Source organism: Mesoplodon densirostris, chromosome 6 (genome assembly GCF_025265405.1).
Source record: "Mesoplodon densirostris isolate mMesDen1 chromosome 6, mMesDen1 primary haplotype, whole genome shotgun sequence".
Classification (NCBI taxonomy): domain Eukaryota; kingdom Metazoa; phylum Chordata; class Mammalia; order Artiodactyla; family Ziphiidae; genus Mesoplodon; species Mesoplodon densirostris.
Window position 1 is genome coordinate 33,033,731 of NC_082666.1, and position 19,771 is coordinate 33,053,501.

At 43.3% G+C, this 19,771-nt stretch overlaps 1 protein-coding gene across 1 annotated transcript; it reads right to left on the reverse strand.

Moving 5' to 3' along the window:
* Positions 1-17,548: 17,548 nt before the first annotated feature.
* LOC132492433 (large ribosomal subunit protein eL37-like) lies at positions 17,549-17,842 on the reverse strand. Its single transcript, XM_060101947.1, has one exon. The coding sequence runs from the start codon at positions 17,840-17,842 to the stop codon at positions 17,549-17,551; it is 294 nt and encodes a 97-aa protein (XP_059957930.1).
* Between the last annotated feature and the right edge of the window lie 1,929 nt (positions 17,843-19,771).

A 19,771-nucleotide genomic window follows, 5' to 3' on the forward strand; every position in this document is an offset into this window, starting at 1 on the left:
TCTGTGGTCTCCGCTTCATGACATGCGCCTCTCTCCCCACTCCCGCCCCCAGCCCGGCCCCTATCCTTCCACCCTGCTCGGAGCAGCCCTGCCTAGTCCCGTTTCCCGTCGCCTGCCTACGGATCCCCTTCAGGACCTGTTGCATATCTGGAAATGACCTCAGTCTTTAGAATATTTGTTCTTTTTGGCTTTTCAAACAATGTCCTCGTTTTGCCAGAGGAAAAGGGAAAGAGACTCTCTAAACGAGCAGGCCACCCTTTGTTCTAGGCCCATAAATCTGGCGCGAGCACATGTCCGGCCTTCCCGCCCCTCCAGCATCATTGTCTCCGCTGCTGATTAATAGGTCAGAGCTAACTTTAAACTGGCATTTCCTGACCAGCCCATCTCCCTGCCCCCACCCTGCCCGGGGCGGTCCCTACACACCATCTCTATCTGAGAACCTGATTGCATTGCACCCCGCGGCCTCCTTCTCCGGAGGGTCCCAGGCGGCCACTGTAACTTTGGCCAAAGCCCTCTGCGCGGTTCAGGATTTGACCCCAGGAAGGACTGAGGCTGCGGGGTGGGTGTGCAGCTGGGCAGGTGTTTTCTCGGGGTGTTTGTGCACGCCCACCTTCCCATGCATCCAGGCTTGGAAGGTTCCACCTGAACATGATCAGAGGGGCTGCGTGGACAGAGGGTGTGTTGATAAGTATGGCAGATCCGTGTCGTAGAAGAGATGGTACCAACATGGAAAGATGTTCTTAACGTTGACTGGATAAAGCAGGGTACAAAAGTTGAACGTTTCTCTTGTCTAGCCACAAAGGCTTTTTTTTTTTGCGGTACGCAGGCCTCTCACCGTTGTGGCCTCTCCTGTTGCAGAGCACAGGCTCCGGATGCGCAGGCCCAGCGGCCATGGCCCATGGGCCCAGCCACTCTGCGGCACGTGGGATCCTCGCGGACCGGGGCACGAACCCGTGTCGCCTGCATCGGCAGGCGGACTCTCAACCACTGCGCCACCAGGGAAGCCCCTAGCCACATAGTTTTTATATAACTATGTTTTACTTGGTTAACAAGGAAGTGGAATATTATATACATATATATATATATATCTAATTTCAAAACTGGCATCAGTTTTGTGAGCTGTCCCTGAACTCTGGGATGAGCTCCAGCATCTTCACCATAACTATAACCCAGTTAATAAGAATTCCAAAAGTATTTCTAATTTAGCTCAACTAACAACAGCTTATGCATATTGCAAACCTCCTGACATCAGGCTGCAGCTGGGGAGGCTGAAGCAGCTTACATGGGTTCATTCAATCAGCGGTCTCAACCGCCAACATTGTCCCCGTCCTACAGAGAGAACAGCAAAGTCAGAAGAGGATAAGAAGCTCGTCTAGAGTCACACAGCTAGAAAGTGAGAGTGGAATGTGAGTCTGTGTGTTTCTGATACCTGTGACTGAGTTCTTTCTCATATTCTGCTCCCCTGGTTGCCAGTTTGGGGTTTAGAAAACACAGTTACCATGTAAAAATCTCAGGAAGCTTAGCAAGAGCCCTCCTGCAAGTCCTCCCCTGGTGCTAATGGCAGGGAGGTCAACTTCGCAGCCTCAGGGGGTCTCTTATACTCAATGAATAACTTTCTTTGCTTTCCCTTGGGGTCTGAGCACCTCTGGACCCCAAAGCCTTTCAAGCCTTTCAAGGTAGTGACATCAAGGATAATAAAAACGCACAGAGCTCGTGGCCGATTTCTCTGCTTTCCTCACATTCTCAGCCGATCAGGAAATCAGATTCACCATAAATAAGCAGGCCCTTGGAGCATCCAACAGAAATAAGCAGTAACTGACACTGAGCAAATCCAACCTGGATGACCAAAAATCCTGGCTCTGGGAGGCCCTGATGCCTTCCACATTTCAACCATTAGGCCCTTTTGGAACAAACAGAGTTCTGGATTGGTGGTGACAAAAGACTGAGATACACTTACGTCACTCACAGGACATTAAAAAAAAAAAGGCAAAATAAAACAACCCCTTTTAGTTGTTGTCACAAACCCTCTCCCCAGGTGGTCCCTCCGTGTTCAGGTATGAACTTTCAAGGCCAGGGAGGCCATAGTTACTATAAAAACTTCAGAAAATACAGATATACAAAAATAGTAACACAAAGGCCACTCAATCTCATCACAAAGACTTATCTTTTGTTGACATTTTGGTGTATTTTTCTTTAAAGGGTGTAAGTGTGCGTGTGTACACATACCTACAAGATAATAAATATATTTAAATAGGATTATCTTGCACATACTCTTTTGTAGCTTGCCTTAATCAACATCAAGAATCTCTGTCGGGACTTCCCTGGTGGCGCAGTGGTTAAGAATCCTCCTGCCAATGCAGGGGACATGGGTTCAAGCCCTGGTCCAGGAAGATCCCACATGCTGCAGAGCAACTAAGCCCATGTGCCACAACTACTGAAGCCCACATGCCACAACTACTGAAGCCTGTGAGCCTAGAGCCCGCGCTCCACAGCAAGAGAAGCCACCACAACGAGAAGCCTGTGCACTGCAACGAAGAGTAGCCCCCGCTTGCCGCGACTAGAGAAAGCCCGCGTGCAGCAATGAAGACCCAACGCAGCCAAAAATTTAAAAAAAAAAAAAAAAAGAAAGAACATCTGTCCACGGCAGTAGCTACTCTTCTGTAATGTTATTTTCCTGGTTGAGCAGTATTTCATTATATGCACATACCATTAAAATTTAACCCATTTCCTATTTCACCCATTGCTTCTGACTGTGTTTGGTGTCAGGAATTTATTTATTGAGTACTTTCCCTGTACTGAATCTTTTGCAAATATATCATGATGGGAGGCAGTGCCCAGTGACAGAGACCCCCCCCGCTCAGATCCCATCTCTCTTCTTTACTAGCTCTTTGACTTTGTGTATGTTACTAAACTTCTCTGAGCCTCAGTTATCTCCTGTAGACAATGTGGGTAATGATACCTCCTTAAAGGGCTGTTGTAAACATGAAGCAAGATAAGGTCCATATAAGAGTCTGGCCCAGAGCAGGTCCCCAGCAAACGGTAGCAGTCATTGTTGCTAAGGAGGATGCCCTGTTCAGCCTGAGGGAAAGAGGTCAGGGTGGTGTCTGTATGGGGCTGAGGAGCCTGGCTGAGCCTGGGAAAGCTGGGGTAAGCAGGCAAAGAGGGAGACTTGCAAAGAGTCCTCTGGGCCTCTGCTTTAGTTATACAATATGCAGCATCAGGAAGACACGTTTCCCACTGGAATGGCAGGGGATGGCAGGGAGAAAGTGCTACTGGCAGATCTGTTGACATCTGGCCATGAAAGAAGGAATAAGCACCACAGGGCTTGCAAGTTTGACTTTCTCACTGCAGGAGAGGGAACTTGAGGTTGGCCGTGGAAGTGACTTTGCGCCTTTGGGTTCTTCCCAGTAGGATTGCAAAGTAGGAGTTGAGCGCTTAGGTCGGGAATCTCAGACAGATTTGTGTCCCAGTCCTTGCTCTGACATTTCTTTTTTTTTTTTTGGTTCTTCATAATTATTATTATTATTATTATTATTATTTTGCACTTCATCAAAAATTTTTTATTTTATTATTATTATTTTTTATTAGTTTCTGCTTTATAACAAAGTGAATCAGTCATACATATACATCTGTTCCCACATCCCTTCCCTCATGCATCTCCCTCCCTCCCACCCTCCCCATCCCACCCCCCCAGGCGGTCACAAAGCACCGAGCTGATCTTCCTGTGCTCTGCAGCTGCTTCCCACTATCTATCTACCTTACGTTTGGTAGTGTATATATGTCCATGCCTCTCTTTCGTTTTGTCACGGCTTACCCTTCCCCCTCCCCATATCCTCAAGTCCATTCTCAAGTAGGTCTGTGTCTTTATTCCCGTTCTACCCCTAGGTTCTTCATGACATTTTTTTTTTAATTCCATATATATGTGTTAGCATACGGTATTTGTCTTTCTCTTTCTGACTTACTTCACTCTGTATGACAGACTCTAGGTCTATCCACCTCATTACAAATAGCTCAGTTTCGTTTCTTTTTATGGCTGAGTAATATTCCATTGTATATATGTGCCACATCTTCTTTATCCATTCATCCGATGATGGACACTTAGGTTGTTTCCATCTCCGGGCTATTGTGAATAGAGCTACAATGAATATTTTGGTACATGTCTCTTTTTTTTTTTTTTTTTTTTTTTTTTCTTTTTGCGGTATGTGGGCCTCTCACTGTTGTGGCCTCTCCCGTTGCGGAGCACAGGCTCCGGATGCGCAGGCCCAGCGGCCATGGCTCACGGGCCCAGCCGCTCCGCAGCATATGGGATCCTCCCAGACCGGGGCACGAACCCGTATCCCCTGCATCGGCAGGCGGACTCTTAACCACTGCGCCACCAGGGAGGCCCACATGTCTCTTTTTGAATTATGGTTTTCTCAGGGTATATGCCTAGTAGTGGGATTGCTGGATCATATGGTAGTTCTATTTTTAGTTTTTTAAGGAACCTCCATACTGTTCTCCATAGTGGCTGTACCAATTCCCATTCCCACCAGCAGTGCAAGAGTGTTCCCTTTTCTCCACACCCTCTCCAGCATTTATTGTTTCTAGATTTCTTGATGATGGCCATTCTGACTGGTGTGAGATGATATCCCATTGTAGTTTTGATTTGCATTTCTCTAATGATTAATGATGTTGAGCATTCTTTCATGTGTTTGTTGGCCATCTGTGTATCTTCTTTGGAGAAATGTCTATTTAGGTCTTCTGCCCATTTTTGGATTGGGTTGTTTGTTTTTCTGATATTGAGCTGCATGAGCTGCTTGTAAATTTTGGAGATTAATCCTTTGTCAGTTGCTTCATTTGCAAATATTTTCTCCCATTCTGAGCATTGTCTTTTCATCTTGTTTATGGTTTCCTTTGCTGTGCAAAAGCTTTTAAGTTTCATTAGGCCCCATTTGTTTATTTTTGTTTTTATGTCCATTTCTCGAGGAGGTGGGTCAAAAAGGATCTTGCTGTGATTTATGTCATGGAATGTTCTGCCTACATATTCCTCTAAGAGTTTAATAGTGTCTGGCCTTACATTAGGTCTTTAATCCATTTTGAGTTTATTTTTGTGTATGGTGTTAGGGAGTGTTCTAATTTCATTGTTTTATATGTAGCTGTCCAGTTTTCCCAGCACAGCTTATTGAAGAGGCTGTCTTTACTCCACTGTATATTCTTGCCTCCTTTATCAAAGATAAGGTGACCATATGTGCGTGGGTTTACCTGTGGCTTTCTATCCTGTTCCATTGATCTATATTTCTGTTTTTGTGCCAGTACCATAATGTCTTGATTCCTGTAGCTTTGTAGTATAGTCTGAAGTCCGGGAGTCTGATTCCTCCAGCTCTGTTTTTCTTTCTCAAGATTGCTTTGGCTATTCAGGGTCTGACATTTCTTTGTTCTTCAATCTCTTCATCTATAAAATTGGGACCATAATACCAGCCTTGTAGGGTAGTTGTGAAGATAAAGAGAGATAACATATGCAAGCTGGCACCTGTACAGGGCTGGCACCAATAAGTCATGACTCTGGGGTTTTCTTCCCCACATGCCTACCTCTCCAACCTGCTCAAAGAAGCTCTACCTTCTGCATCTGCACAGCTAGATGGGACTTTGTAGATGGCCAGGTGTCTACAGAGGAGAAAAGACAATGGCAGGAAAACCCAAAGATGGGGAGATTGGGTATGAGGGGAGAAAGGATAAGGGTTGAACTGGAAAGCTTCAAATAAACTTCGGAAGCAAATGTTCTGGTTTGGTCTGGGCAGAGGCTACTAGGAGATGGGGATGATCTAAATCTGCTGGGTATGAGGCTCTGGAGAGATGCTCTCAAGAAGAAGGAAAGAGCCCAGCCTTGGGAATTTCACACAATCCTTGCCTGGAAACAGGAGGCAAACTTAGTTGACTTTTTGAGATCTTTCTCCATGATATGAGGATCACTTTAACCCTCGGGCAATGCTACCCAAAATCTGGTCCACAGGCTAGTCCATGATGGGATAAGCACAAACTCTGAGAGCAAACACTTGAAAATTTGTATAACAATTTGACAGACTAATGCTGTACGTGTGGAATCTAATAAAAAAGTTGAGTTTGTATGTCATTAAAATTTTTACATTTCTAATAATTTGTTTTCATTATATTTTACAAATGTCACAGTCTGTGGTAGATTGGTGAATTAAAACAAAATAAAACACAATGGGTTACCCCCAAAGACACTTTGAGAAGCACTGCTCTGGGGTACTCTGTAAATGTTCTGCACTATTTTTTTCCAAGGAGTTTTTAGCATTTTCACTTTGGAGGCAGAAGTGGAATGATGCGTCAGAGAGAGGTGTGGATGGAGTCTGAAAGCCCTTGGCTCTTGGCCTCACCATGCCACAGGCTAGCTACATGGTCTTGTAAAGCCTCTCCTATGAACTGTTTCATTATTTGTAAAATAAAGGTAATAAAACTTGTCACATGGAATATGTGAGATTCCATGCAGGTAAAGGGCCTGATAAGATCTGGCCTATAGTAGGTACTAAAAATATTTGTTCCTTTTCTCTCTTCCCTTTGCAATTGATTTACTTATATAAAAAAGTAAATGTTTTGTTTTTTTGGTCTCTTAAAAAAGATTTCCATCCCTCCTATATTTTGGTTGTCCTAGGTTAATGGTGGCTCTTGACATCTCCATAATAATAGTTCCAGGATTTTACATATGTTTGCTCTTCCTCACAGCAAAACCTCAAGGTAGGAATATTCTTCCACTTTGAAACAGAGCATATTGAAGACGGAGTGGTTGAGTAGCTAAATCTAAGTCATAAAACTAGTGTGGACAGCTTAAAACCCAGGCCTGTCCAGCTAACCAGGCTTCCCCCGTAGTAAGTGCTTAGAATGGATGAAAGTTTCTTCCAGAACCTTCTTCAATCTCAGGGTCACTAGCTCTCTCCTTCTCTTATTGTTTTCTCTTTCATAGGTGACTGTTCTATGGGCCATGGTCGGATGTTTAGTTAACACAGAGGGTCTGGAGACCCTTGTGATTGGAGCCAATGGCTGGATGGGGACCTGGCAGAGTTGTACTTTTAACAGTTATTACAGCAGAGAAGGAAAGAAGTCTGCCTGTAGGAGTGCCCAATCCTGCCCGTTGGTCATACCCCCTCTACCTCTGGTAAAGTTGTAGAGGATGTTTTGGGATAGGTATTCTTTTTTGACTCTGGAAATGAAACTTCTGCCATGTTTAGCTGTGGACACATCTGCCGAAGCAGCTGCGCATGTTACACAATTGTGATTCTCACCCGGTAGCTCTGGCCTGACCATAGGCAGCAGACACCACCACTTTTCTTGCTCAAGGATGAGCTGTGGTGATGAAAATAGACTTTCTTCCACCCCGCCCCAACCCAGGGAAGAGAAGAGAAGTGATTCCACCAGGTCTGTGGGAGGGATCCAGTGCGATGTGGGTGACAGAATAGATCTTGGCTTCATGGTCAGAGACCTGGGTTTCAATTCCAGCTCTCAATCTGAGCTTGCTGAGCTTCTGCTTTCTCCTTGGTGAAGTGGAGACAAGAATATGACTTGTCTTATGGTGAGGACTAGGAGGCAAGGTTTATATCAGAGCCTGGTGCTGCAGACTTTGTTTATTAACTCATTTCATCCTCACCTCAAACCCTATGAGCAGATACTATCGTTATCTCCACTTTGCAGAAGAGGAAACTGAAGCAGAGGGAGATTATGTAACTTGCCCAGGGTCATGTATATAGTAAGTGAACTGGGATTCAATCTGGTGAGTCTGTATTCTTAACTACGACTCCACACTGCCTCTCACTACAGGACACAGTAAGCCTCTACCTTCCTGATGCAAGTGATGTTCTCTTACCAGAACAGGATCTGTCCTATGCGAATTGAGATATGAAATTCAAATATGATAAGCCAGAGTGGAAATCCATAAAGTCACTTTAAATAAAAAGAGTCTTCCCGAACAACGGGACTTGTCAATGACAGGATTGAGGTAACTATGTATTAGAGGATGGAGTGAAACACTAGGAAGGTGGTTTCACAATCTATGTTTGTGAGGATTAAAGGAAATCACACAGTGACTGGGCAGAGCTCATCCTGCTATCATCCAAGCCAGAGTCTCGGGCGATAGACCTTGAGAATTACAGCTCCATGGACACAACTATCTCCACTGAGTCCATCTGCCAAGGAGAAAAAGATGTTTGATGAGGATGGCTTGAGTTTCTGGTCGACCTGATGGCTGTCTCTCCTTGTAAATGAATGCACTGTTACTCCAGTTTACACATCCATCTCTTTGTGTTTGGTTGATATGAATCTTCTGTGAGACACTAATCTATTCTTTCTGTTCTAATCAAATCAGGTTTCTGATTGCAGCAACATCAATGGACCTAGAGATTAGCACACTAAGTGAAGTAAGTCAGACAGAGAAAGACAAGTATATGATATCACTTATATGTGGAATCCAAAAAAATGATACAGATGAACTTATTTACAAAACAGAAATAGACTCACAGACATAGAAAAAAAGAACTTATGGTTCCCAAAGGGGAAAAGTGGGGGGGAGGGATAAATTAGGAGGTTGGGATTAACATATACACACGACTATATATAAAATAGATAATCAACAAGGACCTACTGTATAGCACAGGGAACTCTACTCAATACTCTGAAATAACCTATATGGGAAAAGAATCTGAAAAAGAATAGATATATGTATATGTATAACTGAATCATTTGCTGTACACCTGAAACTAACACAACATTGTAAATCAACTATATTCCAGTATAAAATAAAAATTTTAAAAAGAAATTGATGCAAACATTTTAAAAAATCAGGTTTCTGAGATGGAAAAGCATAGACAAATCTTGACATATAGGCAGATTTCACAAAAATAATAAAATAAATGTAGACTGTGTGGCTCATTGATGACAGCCAGTTGGACTTGTTCAGCAATACTGCTGATGCACCATGCACATTGCCCTCTGGAAGCTTCCCCTTGGCTTCTAGAGAGTCACTGATGTAGTCCTGGCTACCGCTTCCCCTGAAAACTCTGGACAGTTTTTTCTTTTTTTTTTTTTTTTGCGGTACGCGGGCCTCTCACTGTTGTGGCCTCTCCCGTTGCGGAGCACAGGCTCCGGACGCGCAGGCTCAGCGGCCATGGCTCACGGGCCCAGCCGCTCCACGGCATGTGGGATCCTCCTGGACCCGGGCACGACCCCGTGTCCCTGGCATCGGCAGGTGGACTCTCAACCACTGCGCAACCAGGGAATCCCCGGACAGTTTTGATGGTTAGAAAAAGCTCTCTGGTCTAACTTGAAAACCTGCCTGCCTTTTGCTCCAAACTTTTGCTCCTGTTCTGCACTTATCTGGCCCTCCATCCTTGGGCCAGCCCTTCAAGGGTTTTGGTGACAACCGTCATCACTTCCAGGCCGTTTTCTTCTCCAGATCAAGTGGCTTTCACTATTTTCTCACATGGTGTCCAGAATCTCCATGGACCCAGTTACTGATTTCGCTTTTCCATAAGATTGGAGAATTTTAATAGGGTTATCTAAGGGCAAAAGAGAATAGACAGGGATTCTACAAGGGGTCTGAGGCCCAGCTCAAAGCTGCTGGGTGCAAGAAAGACATATCATAGATGATTTATGTTTTATCTAATAATGATGAGGCTGACTTTGCCTTCTATTCCAAGTTTAAGCTATGGTTGTGTAATGTAAATACAATAGTCCTCTTCATTCTCCCATTTTCCTCTGCCACATAGCTGTAGGGATTGTCAGGCCCCAATGGAGAAGCTTTAATGAGGTCTGTGGGTCCCAGTCTGTAGGTCTTGAGTCTCTAAGTGTGGTTTATAATTCTGTCAAGAAGGCAACTCAGGGACTTCCCTGGTGGCACAGTGGTTAAGAATCTGCCTTCCAATGCAGGAGACACGGGTTCGAGCCCTGGTGCAGGAAGATCCCACATGCCATGGAGCAACTAAGTCCGTGAGCCACAACTACTGAGCCTGCGTGCCACAACTACTGAAGCCCGCATGCCTAGAGCCCATGCTCCACAACAAAGACAAGCCACTGCGATGAGAAGCCCACGCACCGCAGTGAAGAGTAGTCACTTCTCGCCGCAACTAGAGAAAGCCCACATGCAGCAACAAAGACCCAACACAGCCAAAAATAATAAATATATTTATTAAAAAAAAAAAAAGGAAGGTGGCTCACATACAGCTGCTGTCAAAGAGGGGGAGCGTGGTGAAGGACTGGCAAGGAGAGTAGTTGCATGGAATTTTGGCTGTGTCTGTCAACACTGTAGTCCCAGCAGCCCTACCTAAGGGATCTGATGGGTGGGGATGGTGTTACAGTGCACAGACCTGTGGAAGAGCCATCACTACAGCTGCTAAAATAGCAGCAGTCTCAAGTCACGGTCAAGTAGCTATGTGTGTGTTGGGGACACACAGAGGTATATTGTTTCGAAGGCTGGGAAGAGTGGGGTAGGTCTCTGTGCACTGTCTTGGAAGGTGGTCCAAGGTATACTTTAAAGTGAAAACAAAAATCAGGCTTAAGAACATTCTTAAGTAGAGTAGAGTGCAATTCCACTTTTGGTGTAAAGAAAATTACATATGTTGTAGAGTCATAAAGCAACACCTAGAAGAAGATGTACACTTAACTGTTAAAAGTGCTAACCTTGCAGGGCAGAGAGAGGGTGGGAGACGGATTTTTAAAAAATTTTGTGGGGTATATATTTTCCATATTTTTCCTTCTAGATATTTTCTGTAGATCTCTTCTTTTTTTTCTTTGTGTGTTTCTATATTGTTTGAATGAAAGAGGATTGCTTTTGTAAAAAATACCAGAGCTTTCTGAAAGGAACCCTATGTACTACGTTTGCCTTTATTTTTTTTCTTAAGAGTAGGTTTTAAAATTATAAAACTAATACTTTATTGTAAAAACTTAAAAAGCATAAAATATTATACAATGAATAGTAGGTCTGCTCACTGACACACTCCCCAGAATTTCTGTGCAGATACAACTGTGTATATGCCAACATGTCCCTTTAAAACTACTCGCATACAAATGGGAGCCTACAGTGTTCTGCACTCTGTTTTGTTTTGTTTTGTTTTAACTTAGTAGACTTTTTCCTATAATGACATATGCAGATTATCATATGGTTGTTCCATGATTTACTTACCAGAAATTTAAGTTATTTTTGTAAATTATATATGTGGTATATACATATAAACAATATGGTAAAATGAGGCTCTTTTAGGCTCAGTTTCTTTTTTTTAAAAGATTTACTTATTTATTTGGTTGCGCCTGGTCCCCCTTACCTATTTCCTCTTTATCTGGTCCACCCGGAGGAGGCAGTGAGGTGAGGGGAGGGAGTAAGGTGGAAGACAAAAGATGACCTTGCTTTTCTCCCCTACAAGTGGCATCCACACTAGAAACAGACCTGAGCTTAAGAAGGGTCTAAGCCAACGGATTTAAAATGAAATTTATTTAGAGTTCTGATAAACACACTGGAGTGTGCTTTGAAATGACAGAGATTTTCTGTGAATGAAAGGACCAGGTAAATTAATTCTCAGGGTGAGAAAAATAAAGTTCCATTCTCACTGCACTTTATCGAGTCCAGCTCATTCGATGTACTTTGTGAACATGTGTGATTTTATATGTAGCATACATTTCTACAAGTGGAATTTCTGTACAAGAGTATATTTTAAATTTTGATAGATATAGTCAAATTGTCTTCCAAATAATTTGTTCCCATTTTTACATTTTCACAGTGATGAATGAAAGTGGTGTTTTCTCAACACATCCTTTCTACTCTATAAGTATCAAACATTTTAGTCTTTGCTACTCTACCAGGTTAAAAAAATGGTATTTCATATAGAGATATTTTCATTATGAGAGAGGTTAAGGTTGTATTTCTTTTTTTTTTTCTTTAAAGATTTTTTTTTTTGATGTGGACCATTTTTAGTCTTTATTGAATTTGTTACAATACTGCTTCTGTTTTATGTTTTGGTTTTTTGGCTGCGAGGCATGTGGGATCTTAGCTCCTCGACCAGGGATCGAACCCACACCCCCTCCATTGGAAGGTGAAGTCTTAACCACCATACTGCCAGGGAAGTTCCCTAAGGTAGTTGTATTTCTTTTTCTGTGAACACCATTGCAAATGTCCTTTGTTATCCATTTTGTTTTTTTTCCTATTGGGTTGTTGGTCTTTTCCTTATTAATTTGTGAGAACTCTTTATATATTAAAGCGTTAACTCTTGGCCTATCAGATATGTTACAGATATTTCTCTATGTGTGTTATTTGCCTTTTGTTGTAGGTTATTATGCATTAATGAACTCTCAAGTGTGTGGGTGCTATTGTATAGAATGAATACAAATTTACCTTAGAGTTCTCCTGAATTAACAGATTGTTCTTTTTCCTTTTATATTTTCTCCATCAACAGATGCTCCAAGCCTATATAAAGCCATGGCAGGCAAGGGATGACCCTTGAGGTCAAGAGTTTGGGAACCACTACTCTAGGCTCTACTGGTTCTACCTAACCTGTGCCACCCAGAGCTGAGCCAAGCCCTCCTGGGTTGAGTTCAGCACTACATCTCTTGTGAAGCCAGAAATCATTAAATTTCTAGTTCTTCATAAGACACAAGCCACAGCATTTCAAGGTGGGGTCAACAAAAAGGAACTGGAATGTCTCTCTTCCTCTCCTCCTTTCTCCTTTTCCCCTTTGCACCCCCCCTCTTCCTCCTTTGCTTTTCCCTCTTCTCTAGCCTCCTAAAGGGGAGACATAAGGCAGACAGAACCAGTGGGAGGGGAAGGTAACAAAGAGGGAAGGCTCTTAATTGTTAAGATGAAGCCTCCACTCTTTTGCTTGACCTTCCTGGCCCTTCACATCTGGCCCCCCTCTCCTCCTCTCTGTCCTCCACACCCTGCCTCTCAGCCACCCAGTCTGTTAGCCCTGCTTGGCCTGGGACAGCCCTCTGGCCTTGCCACCAGCTGGTTTCTCTCCTGAGAGCTTGCTTCCCCTTCCCCGCCTGGTGTACTTGTACTTTTCAAATGTCACTTCCTCTGGGAACTTTTCCTGGCCCCATCTGAGTTAGCCTTCCCTCCACAGCCTCTCACCTTTCTTATAGCATTTACCATGTTCTTCTACAGGGCTCTGGTCTCTCCCATCAGCCTGGGAGGCCCTTGAAAGTAGGAACTTGCCTGCTTGCCCTCTGGGACTGATCCAGTTCTTGGGACATGGTAGTGGTTTCGTCAGTGTTCATTGAATGAAACTTTGTTTAAAAGGCAAAAGTGTGTGTTGGGGAAGGCGTCACGAGCCTGTAGCTGGAACAATATCCTTCCCACTGGTGACGGGGTACCAGAGAGCTTCACCCCATGCCAGCTTCTCCTCTTCAAGTCCTAACTAGAGACTGGCAAACTTGACTAAGTCCTGTGAATTCATACATAGGCATTACCTCAACTGGGAAGAGGTCAACCACTGACCTCCAGCAGAAACCCCATCCCCTTTTTCACATAAGGGAAGAAGCAGAGAAAATTCAGAGTCACGGCTATTGAGCTTCATCCCCAAGAAAAATCTGTTTAGAACAGTGGTCCTCAAACTTTGGCCAGTGTCAGAATCACCTGGAGAACTCTGGTAAAATATCAAGGCCCAGGCTTGATCCTACTTCAAGGACCCTGGGCCTCTGAAGTTTTCAGTCACTCTCCAGGTGATTCTGCTACAAACCAGTTTGAGAAACACTGGCTTACAGGAAGGGGACTAAGGCCCCCTCTGTTATCCCCAAAATATTCTTCCTTCACTGGCTCCTAGGCCAATCTCTTCAAATACTGTTTTCTGCTTGTGTTTCTTCCTATAGGTTTAATCCAAAGTGGTTGCGGGCTCTTGCTTTTTCTTCTCCTCATGCCCTCCCCTACCAGGTTTCAAGCAGAGTTTAGTTTGCGTATGAGTTATTCATTAACCACAGCAGCATTATTTGGTGCCCACTACATATGCATGGAATGACTACATATACAAACAAATAAGATAGTTGAATCAGGAAGCACTCCTGAGTGTCTATTTGGAGCAGTAGGTTAGGCACTAAGGGAAATAGAAGCCATGGTTCTGCGCTCGGGGAGCTTGCTGTTGGGTTGTGTACATGGAGAGGGTGAGCTGAGAGTCAGGTGTCACAATCTTGCTAGTGGTTGTGTGTCTCTCTGAGCTTCAGTTTCTTCAGCTCTTACATGGGAATAATAACACTATCAATAATACCCATCTCCACAGCTTAGTGTGAGGACTAAATAGAACGAAGAGAGTGAAAGTGTTTTCTAAACAAAACTTTAAACGTAAGACACTGTCACAAAGAAAAAACAACTTGGTGAATAATTTTTTTAAAAGTCTCCAGCTCTCTCCAGCCTACATTTTTGGAATTCTTCCCCATAGGTATCAGTTTTTAATCAGAGGTGGCACGTTTTGAGACACTGAGCTGTTCTTTCCCATCTTAGTTTCCGAGCTCCTGCAGAGATGTGGCTAGCCATGGGTGGATTCCTCTGGGACTTGTTGAGAGGGGATGTGCTCCAGAAGCCTTCTCTCCTTGCCTCATGGTCAGCTCCATTTGCCTTCTGCTGATTCGGAGCCATCACAGATGCTGGTGGCTCTCCTTTGTCTCTGAGTGGCATCAGGAAGACCACATTCAACTCTTTTGATGTATTTGCCATTAGCAGAGCATCACTTCCCTTTTAAAAGAAGAAATTATTCTCTATCAGGAAAAACATTTGTTTGCTAACCCTTTGGATGGTTTGCACAAATCATACAGAAACAGACCACATTTTTATCAGAAATATGGAGAAATAAATTCCAGGTACAATTCTTGGCTTGTATTACTAAGCCCGAACATTTATTCGTGCTTCTTAGCTTACTGAGAAGCTAGCTTCTCATCAATTTCTCACTATCACCTTTCAAAGGAGCTTGTACTGTTATCCCTCTTTTACAGGTAAGGAAAGTGAGCCCCAGCAGGGAGGTCAGGCTCTCACAAGATCTCACAGCTAAGAAGATATTAGGATCACCCTTCCAAATGGGCAAAGAAAACGTTCAGGGTGCTTGAGGAACCCAGCGTGCTTACACACCAACAGCTAGGATGTTTCAAGAGTGATTCTCACCTGTTTTTGTGTGTGAGCTCTGCAGTTGTCACTCCCCAAGGATTGCTGAGAACACCCGTCACATCTGTCAGCACAGCTCCCATTTCAGCTCGTAAGGAAGGGCCTATTATGGGGTTGTTAGTCATGCACGTGTTGCTCTTGGTGATCAGCTCAATACAGACCTCAGCCAAGAACCCAGCTTTCCTCACCAGTCTTGTAACTCCTGTAAAATGTGGAGTGAATTTTTCCTTGGTTGGGTTCCCTGCTCACAATAACATTTCCTTGACTTCTGAGTTTGTACTATCTCCTTTGGGAAGGCTGCTGTTGTTGAGATGAAGCCTCCACTCTTTTGCTTGGCCATTCAGATCACTTGATGATCTGATTCTGCTTCTTCTAATTCACATCCTCATCAGTTCCTTTCTCTCTGTGTCTGGGCTTCTTTCTTTTTTCTGCAAAATTAGAGCTCCTGTTGAGTCATTTCCTAAAGATCTAATAAACCATCCTTCCTCTCCACCTCCACATTCACGGTCTTAGTCCAGGTCTTCTCCATCCATCTTCTAGACAAGGATAAGTGCAACAGCCTCCAAAGGGTCACCTGGCTTCCAATCTCTCGCCTATTATTAGTCCACACTTATCTTCCTAGAATGCACGTGTGACTGTGTCACTCCCCTGCAGTGGCTCTCCATTGACCCATGATAAAATCTATACTCCTCAGGGAAGCCATCAGCCAGATCAATATAGTCATCATTCCCCAAATTTGTCACATTCTTTCATTCCTCCCTACCTTTGCCCACACCCTTTCCTCCCTAGGGGTGTCCTCCTCTCTCCTGTTTTGTAGGAACACTCCTAATAATTCCTCAAGGCTCCATTTTTATGCCATCTTTTCTATGTAGCCTTTTCTGATGTCCATAGTAAGAATGAATCCTTTCTTCTTTGTGCCTTCATGATATTTTATACCCATGACTCATTCATTCGTTTTTATATTTATTGCCTTATCAATCAGTTATTGAGCAGAAAATACATTATCAGGCAGTGATAATTCCAGGGAAGGGGTAAGGGTGTTAGGGAAGTGAGTGATCTAGACAAAGACATCTAAGACTTTATCTTTACTCTTAAGGAACTGCTGGTTGGGACATGAGACACAGAAATCAATAACTTTAGTACAGCTTATTAAAAGATTTGATGAAGATGTGAACAAAGGGTTGTGGGATTACAGAGAAGGCGGCAGATTAATTCTGAAAATCAGGGAGGGCTTCACGGAAAGGTAGACGATTGAGTTGGGCCTTTAATTTATTTGTTCAGATTTATTAAGGACTTGCTAGCTGTCAGAGACATTCACCTATGAGTTACATAGAGAGAACTTGGCAGTGAGGAAGGATGCAGAGAAAGCAATTGCAGCAGAGAAAGGAGCCTGGGCAAATGCATAGACTTGTGAAAGGTCATGGAAAGGGAGGGATTTTGTGTGGCTAGAGCTCAGTTAGCACTGGGAAAGAGAGAAGAAATAAGGCTAGGAGAGTAGGCACCAGACTGTGAATGTTTGTCTACAATTATGGCAGACTGTTTGGACTGTATCTCTGTAAGGCTTGTTTTGTCACATTTCAGTGTGTCTCACAGATGGTTATGCCCTATGCTGTCTCTTCTACTACACCGTGAGCATCTTGTGGGCAGAGGCCATAGCTTCTAAATCTTCAGGACCCAGCTCATTGTGTGACATATAACAGGCACACAGTTAATCTTTGTTGAATTAATAACTTTGACTCCATAACTCTCTTTAGTAGGAGCTTGGTGTCATGTGTTTTGAGATTTATTTATATTTTGGCTACTATTTCTCATGAGCTGCTATGCTGAATGGGACCCCTCCAGTGTTAATTTATAGGGTAAACTTTACGGGTTAAGTGGACCCAGAACACATGTCACCCAAGGCAGCCTGAGGCAGCCAAGAGATCCTGCATCATGTTTAAGGGGAGCCAAAGCTGTGACTCTGGGAAGACTAAGCTGAGTATCAAGATCAAGTGTAAATGTCAACTCTCAAATGTGAGTAAGCATCGAGAGGCAGAAAGGGGAGAAGTGGGAGGGTGGAGCATAGTGCCAGGATGAGAGAGGCCAAGGGGTCCGGAACCAAGGAGGTGACCAAGAGGAAAGTGCTGAGGCTCCTGATGGGTGGCATGTGGTACCTGATGGATGGCATAGAAAGCTAAAAGCGGGTTTGTTGCTCAATCATCTTGAAAATATTTCCAGATTTTTATTTGCTTCCGCAGTTATTTCTTGACGAAACTAGTGATCAGCAGATCTATTACAAATTGATCCCTAAGTACATTCCAGAGCCATTAATTTAAACTGTCAATTTGAAAATTATAGTTTTAATTTTTATTTTTTTCTAATAAGCAGTAGAATGACTTTTTTGTTTGTTTGATTTTTAAACCAGAACATTTATTGCATGACTAATCATTAAGATGAACTGGATGCTGCAACAGCTGCCCTCTTGGGTTTAGGTGTGGTTCCTTCACAGAATCCATGCCTGAATGTGCGGCATACAATTTTTAGGTGCCTCATTCGACCATTCCCAGTGGTATTTCGTCTTTTAGCTTTAGCACTCCAATTATGCTCTCTCTTTCTCTTGGCAGGGTAGCCACATTTGCCACAGGTCGACTTCTGAAGGTGGTAGGCCTTAGAGCCACAACGGCGGCACAATGCGTGCGTCTTATTCCGACGCTTTCCAAATGATGACGTTCCCTTCATCATCTCGCTTCTGCTGCTGAGACCAAAGATAGAATGACTTTTTAAAACAGAAATTTTATCTGGAATCCAACATAGAACACAAGAGGACATAGTGTAAACCTTCAACAATTAGTGGAGAATACTTCACTGTAGAACTCCTGGAGATCTCAGAGCAATCCTAGAACTCTGCCGAGCTCAGATAGAAAACCACAGGCCTAGAGGTCAAGGTCAGTTCTCACACATCCTTGAAGGCTTGAATTTAAGAAACAAGTGCCTGAAAGTACGATGTTGCCTTCCTTCTTGCAAATGCATCAAAACATGAGGGATTTTTTTAAAAGCATTTATCCCATTGCTGAATGGGAATCAAGTCAGTTCTGGGTTATTTCTTCAGAAAGAAATGGTAAATTTGAGTTCTGTGTTTCCATTTTTGGTCTTTTCACATCACTCCATACCCTTACCACAAAGTGCAGTATGCACTCCTTGTACAGTAATGCGTGAGACATGAGAATGGATCACCATGCAGACCATGAACTTCATTGTCCATTGTGTTGTGAGCACACCTGATAGGGTGGGAAAATTCATTTATTTGCACAATGACTTACTTTGTGAAGGATGCTCACAGAAGGGATCAGAGAGGTGAGCCAACAGAAGGAGGGGACCCACCCAACTAGTTAGAGAACTCCAAGAAGTCTCTTAGAGTGTTGAGGCAGCAGCCGTACTTGGAACCTATGGGCTGCATTCATCAGCTTGCCCAGAGACTGGAAGGCAAGAGAAAAGAGGAAGGTCACATAGTTTATTCTGAAGGAGCCATACAGAATCCTGTTTCTCCTGTTCTACTGCTAAAGGCTTTCATGGATATGGAGAAAACCTAGTGATATTATTTCCAGGCTATGAAATAAGTAGACACTGAACGAAGATCTTTCTTTCTGACTTTTAAGGTTAAGTAGAGAGAGTATAGGTTTTGGACTCAGGATCCATGTTTTCCAGGTTTCAATTCCAGTATAGAGCCTTCTTTGCTATGTGACCTTGAGTTTGTAACATGGTTTTCCTGTGCCTCAGTTTCCTCCTATGTACATGAAAATGAGGGTTCCTTTAGCCTTAAAAAATGTGAAATGAATGAGACATAGTTTCTATCATCAAAGACCTCCCAATTTGTCAGTGAAATACATTTCACAAGAAGTACTCTTTCTCTCCAGTTGTGGAATAGGAGACTTCAAACAGGTGATGAGACTTAACTTGAATTTGGGGGCAATGAATGCCAGTGTGCTAAATAAATCAAGGGAAGGAACATTTGGGGGCAGAAGGAACAGCAACTTTAAAGCACAGAGATGGAAAAAATTCACAATATACTCTAGGATCTGTAGCAGTTGGAAAAAGTTGAAGCATGGGTAATGTGATAAATAGGAGAAGAAGAAGGAGAAGAAGGAAAAGAAGGAGAAGGAGGAGGAGGAGGAGGAGGAGGAGAAGAAGAAGAAGAAGAAGAAGAAGAAGAAGAAAGAAGAAGAAGAAGAGGAAGAGGAAGAGGAAGGGGAAGAGGAAGAGGAAGAAGAAGAGGAAGAAGAAGAAAAGAAAGAAGAAGAAGAGGAAGAGGAAGGGGAAGAGGAAGAGGAAGAGGAAGAAGAAGAGGAAGAAGAAGAAAAGAAAGAAGAAGAAGAAGAGGAAGAGGAAGAAGAAGAGGAAGAGGAAGAAAAAGAGGAAGAGGAAGAGGAAGAAGAAGAAGAAGAAGAAGAAGAAACCAGATCACAGAGGACATAATAGCGTTATTAAGGGTCTTAGACTTTATCTTGACAGCATCTGGAGATCAATGAAAGATTTTCAACAGAGGAATGACACGTGCCCTTAGGTTTGTTAGACCACTTTGGTCACAATCTAGGACAAGAGCTGGCAAATTATGGCTCATAAGCCAAATCCATGCAACTCCTGTTTTTCTCAATGAAATTTTATTGGAACAGA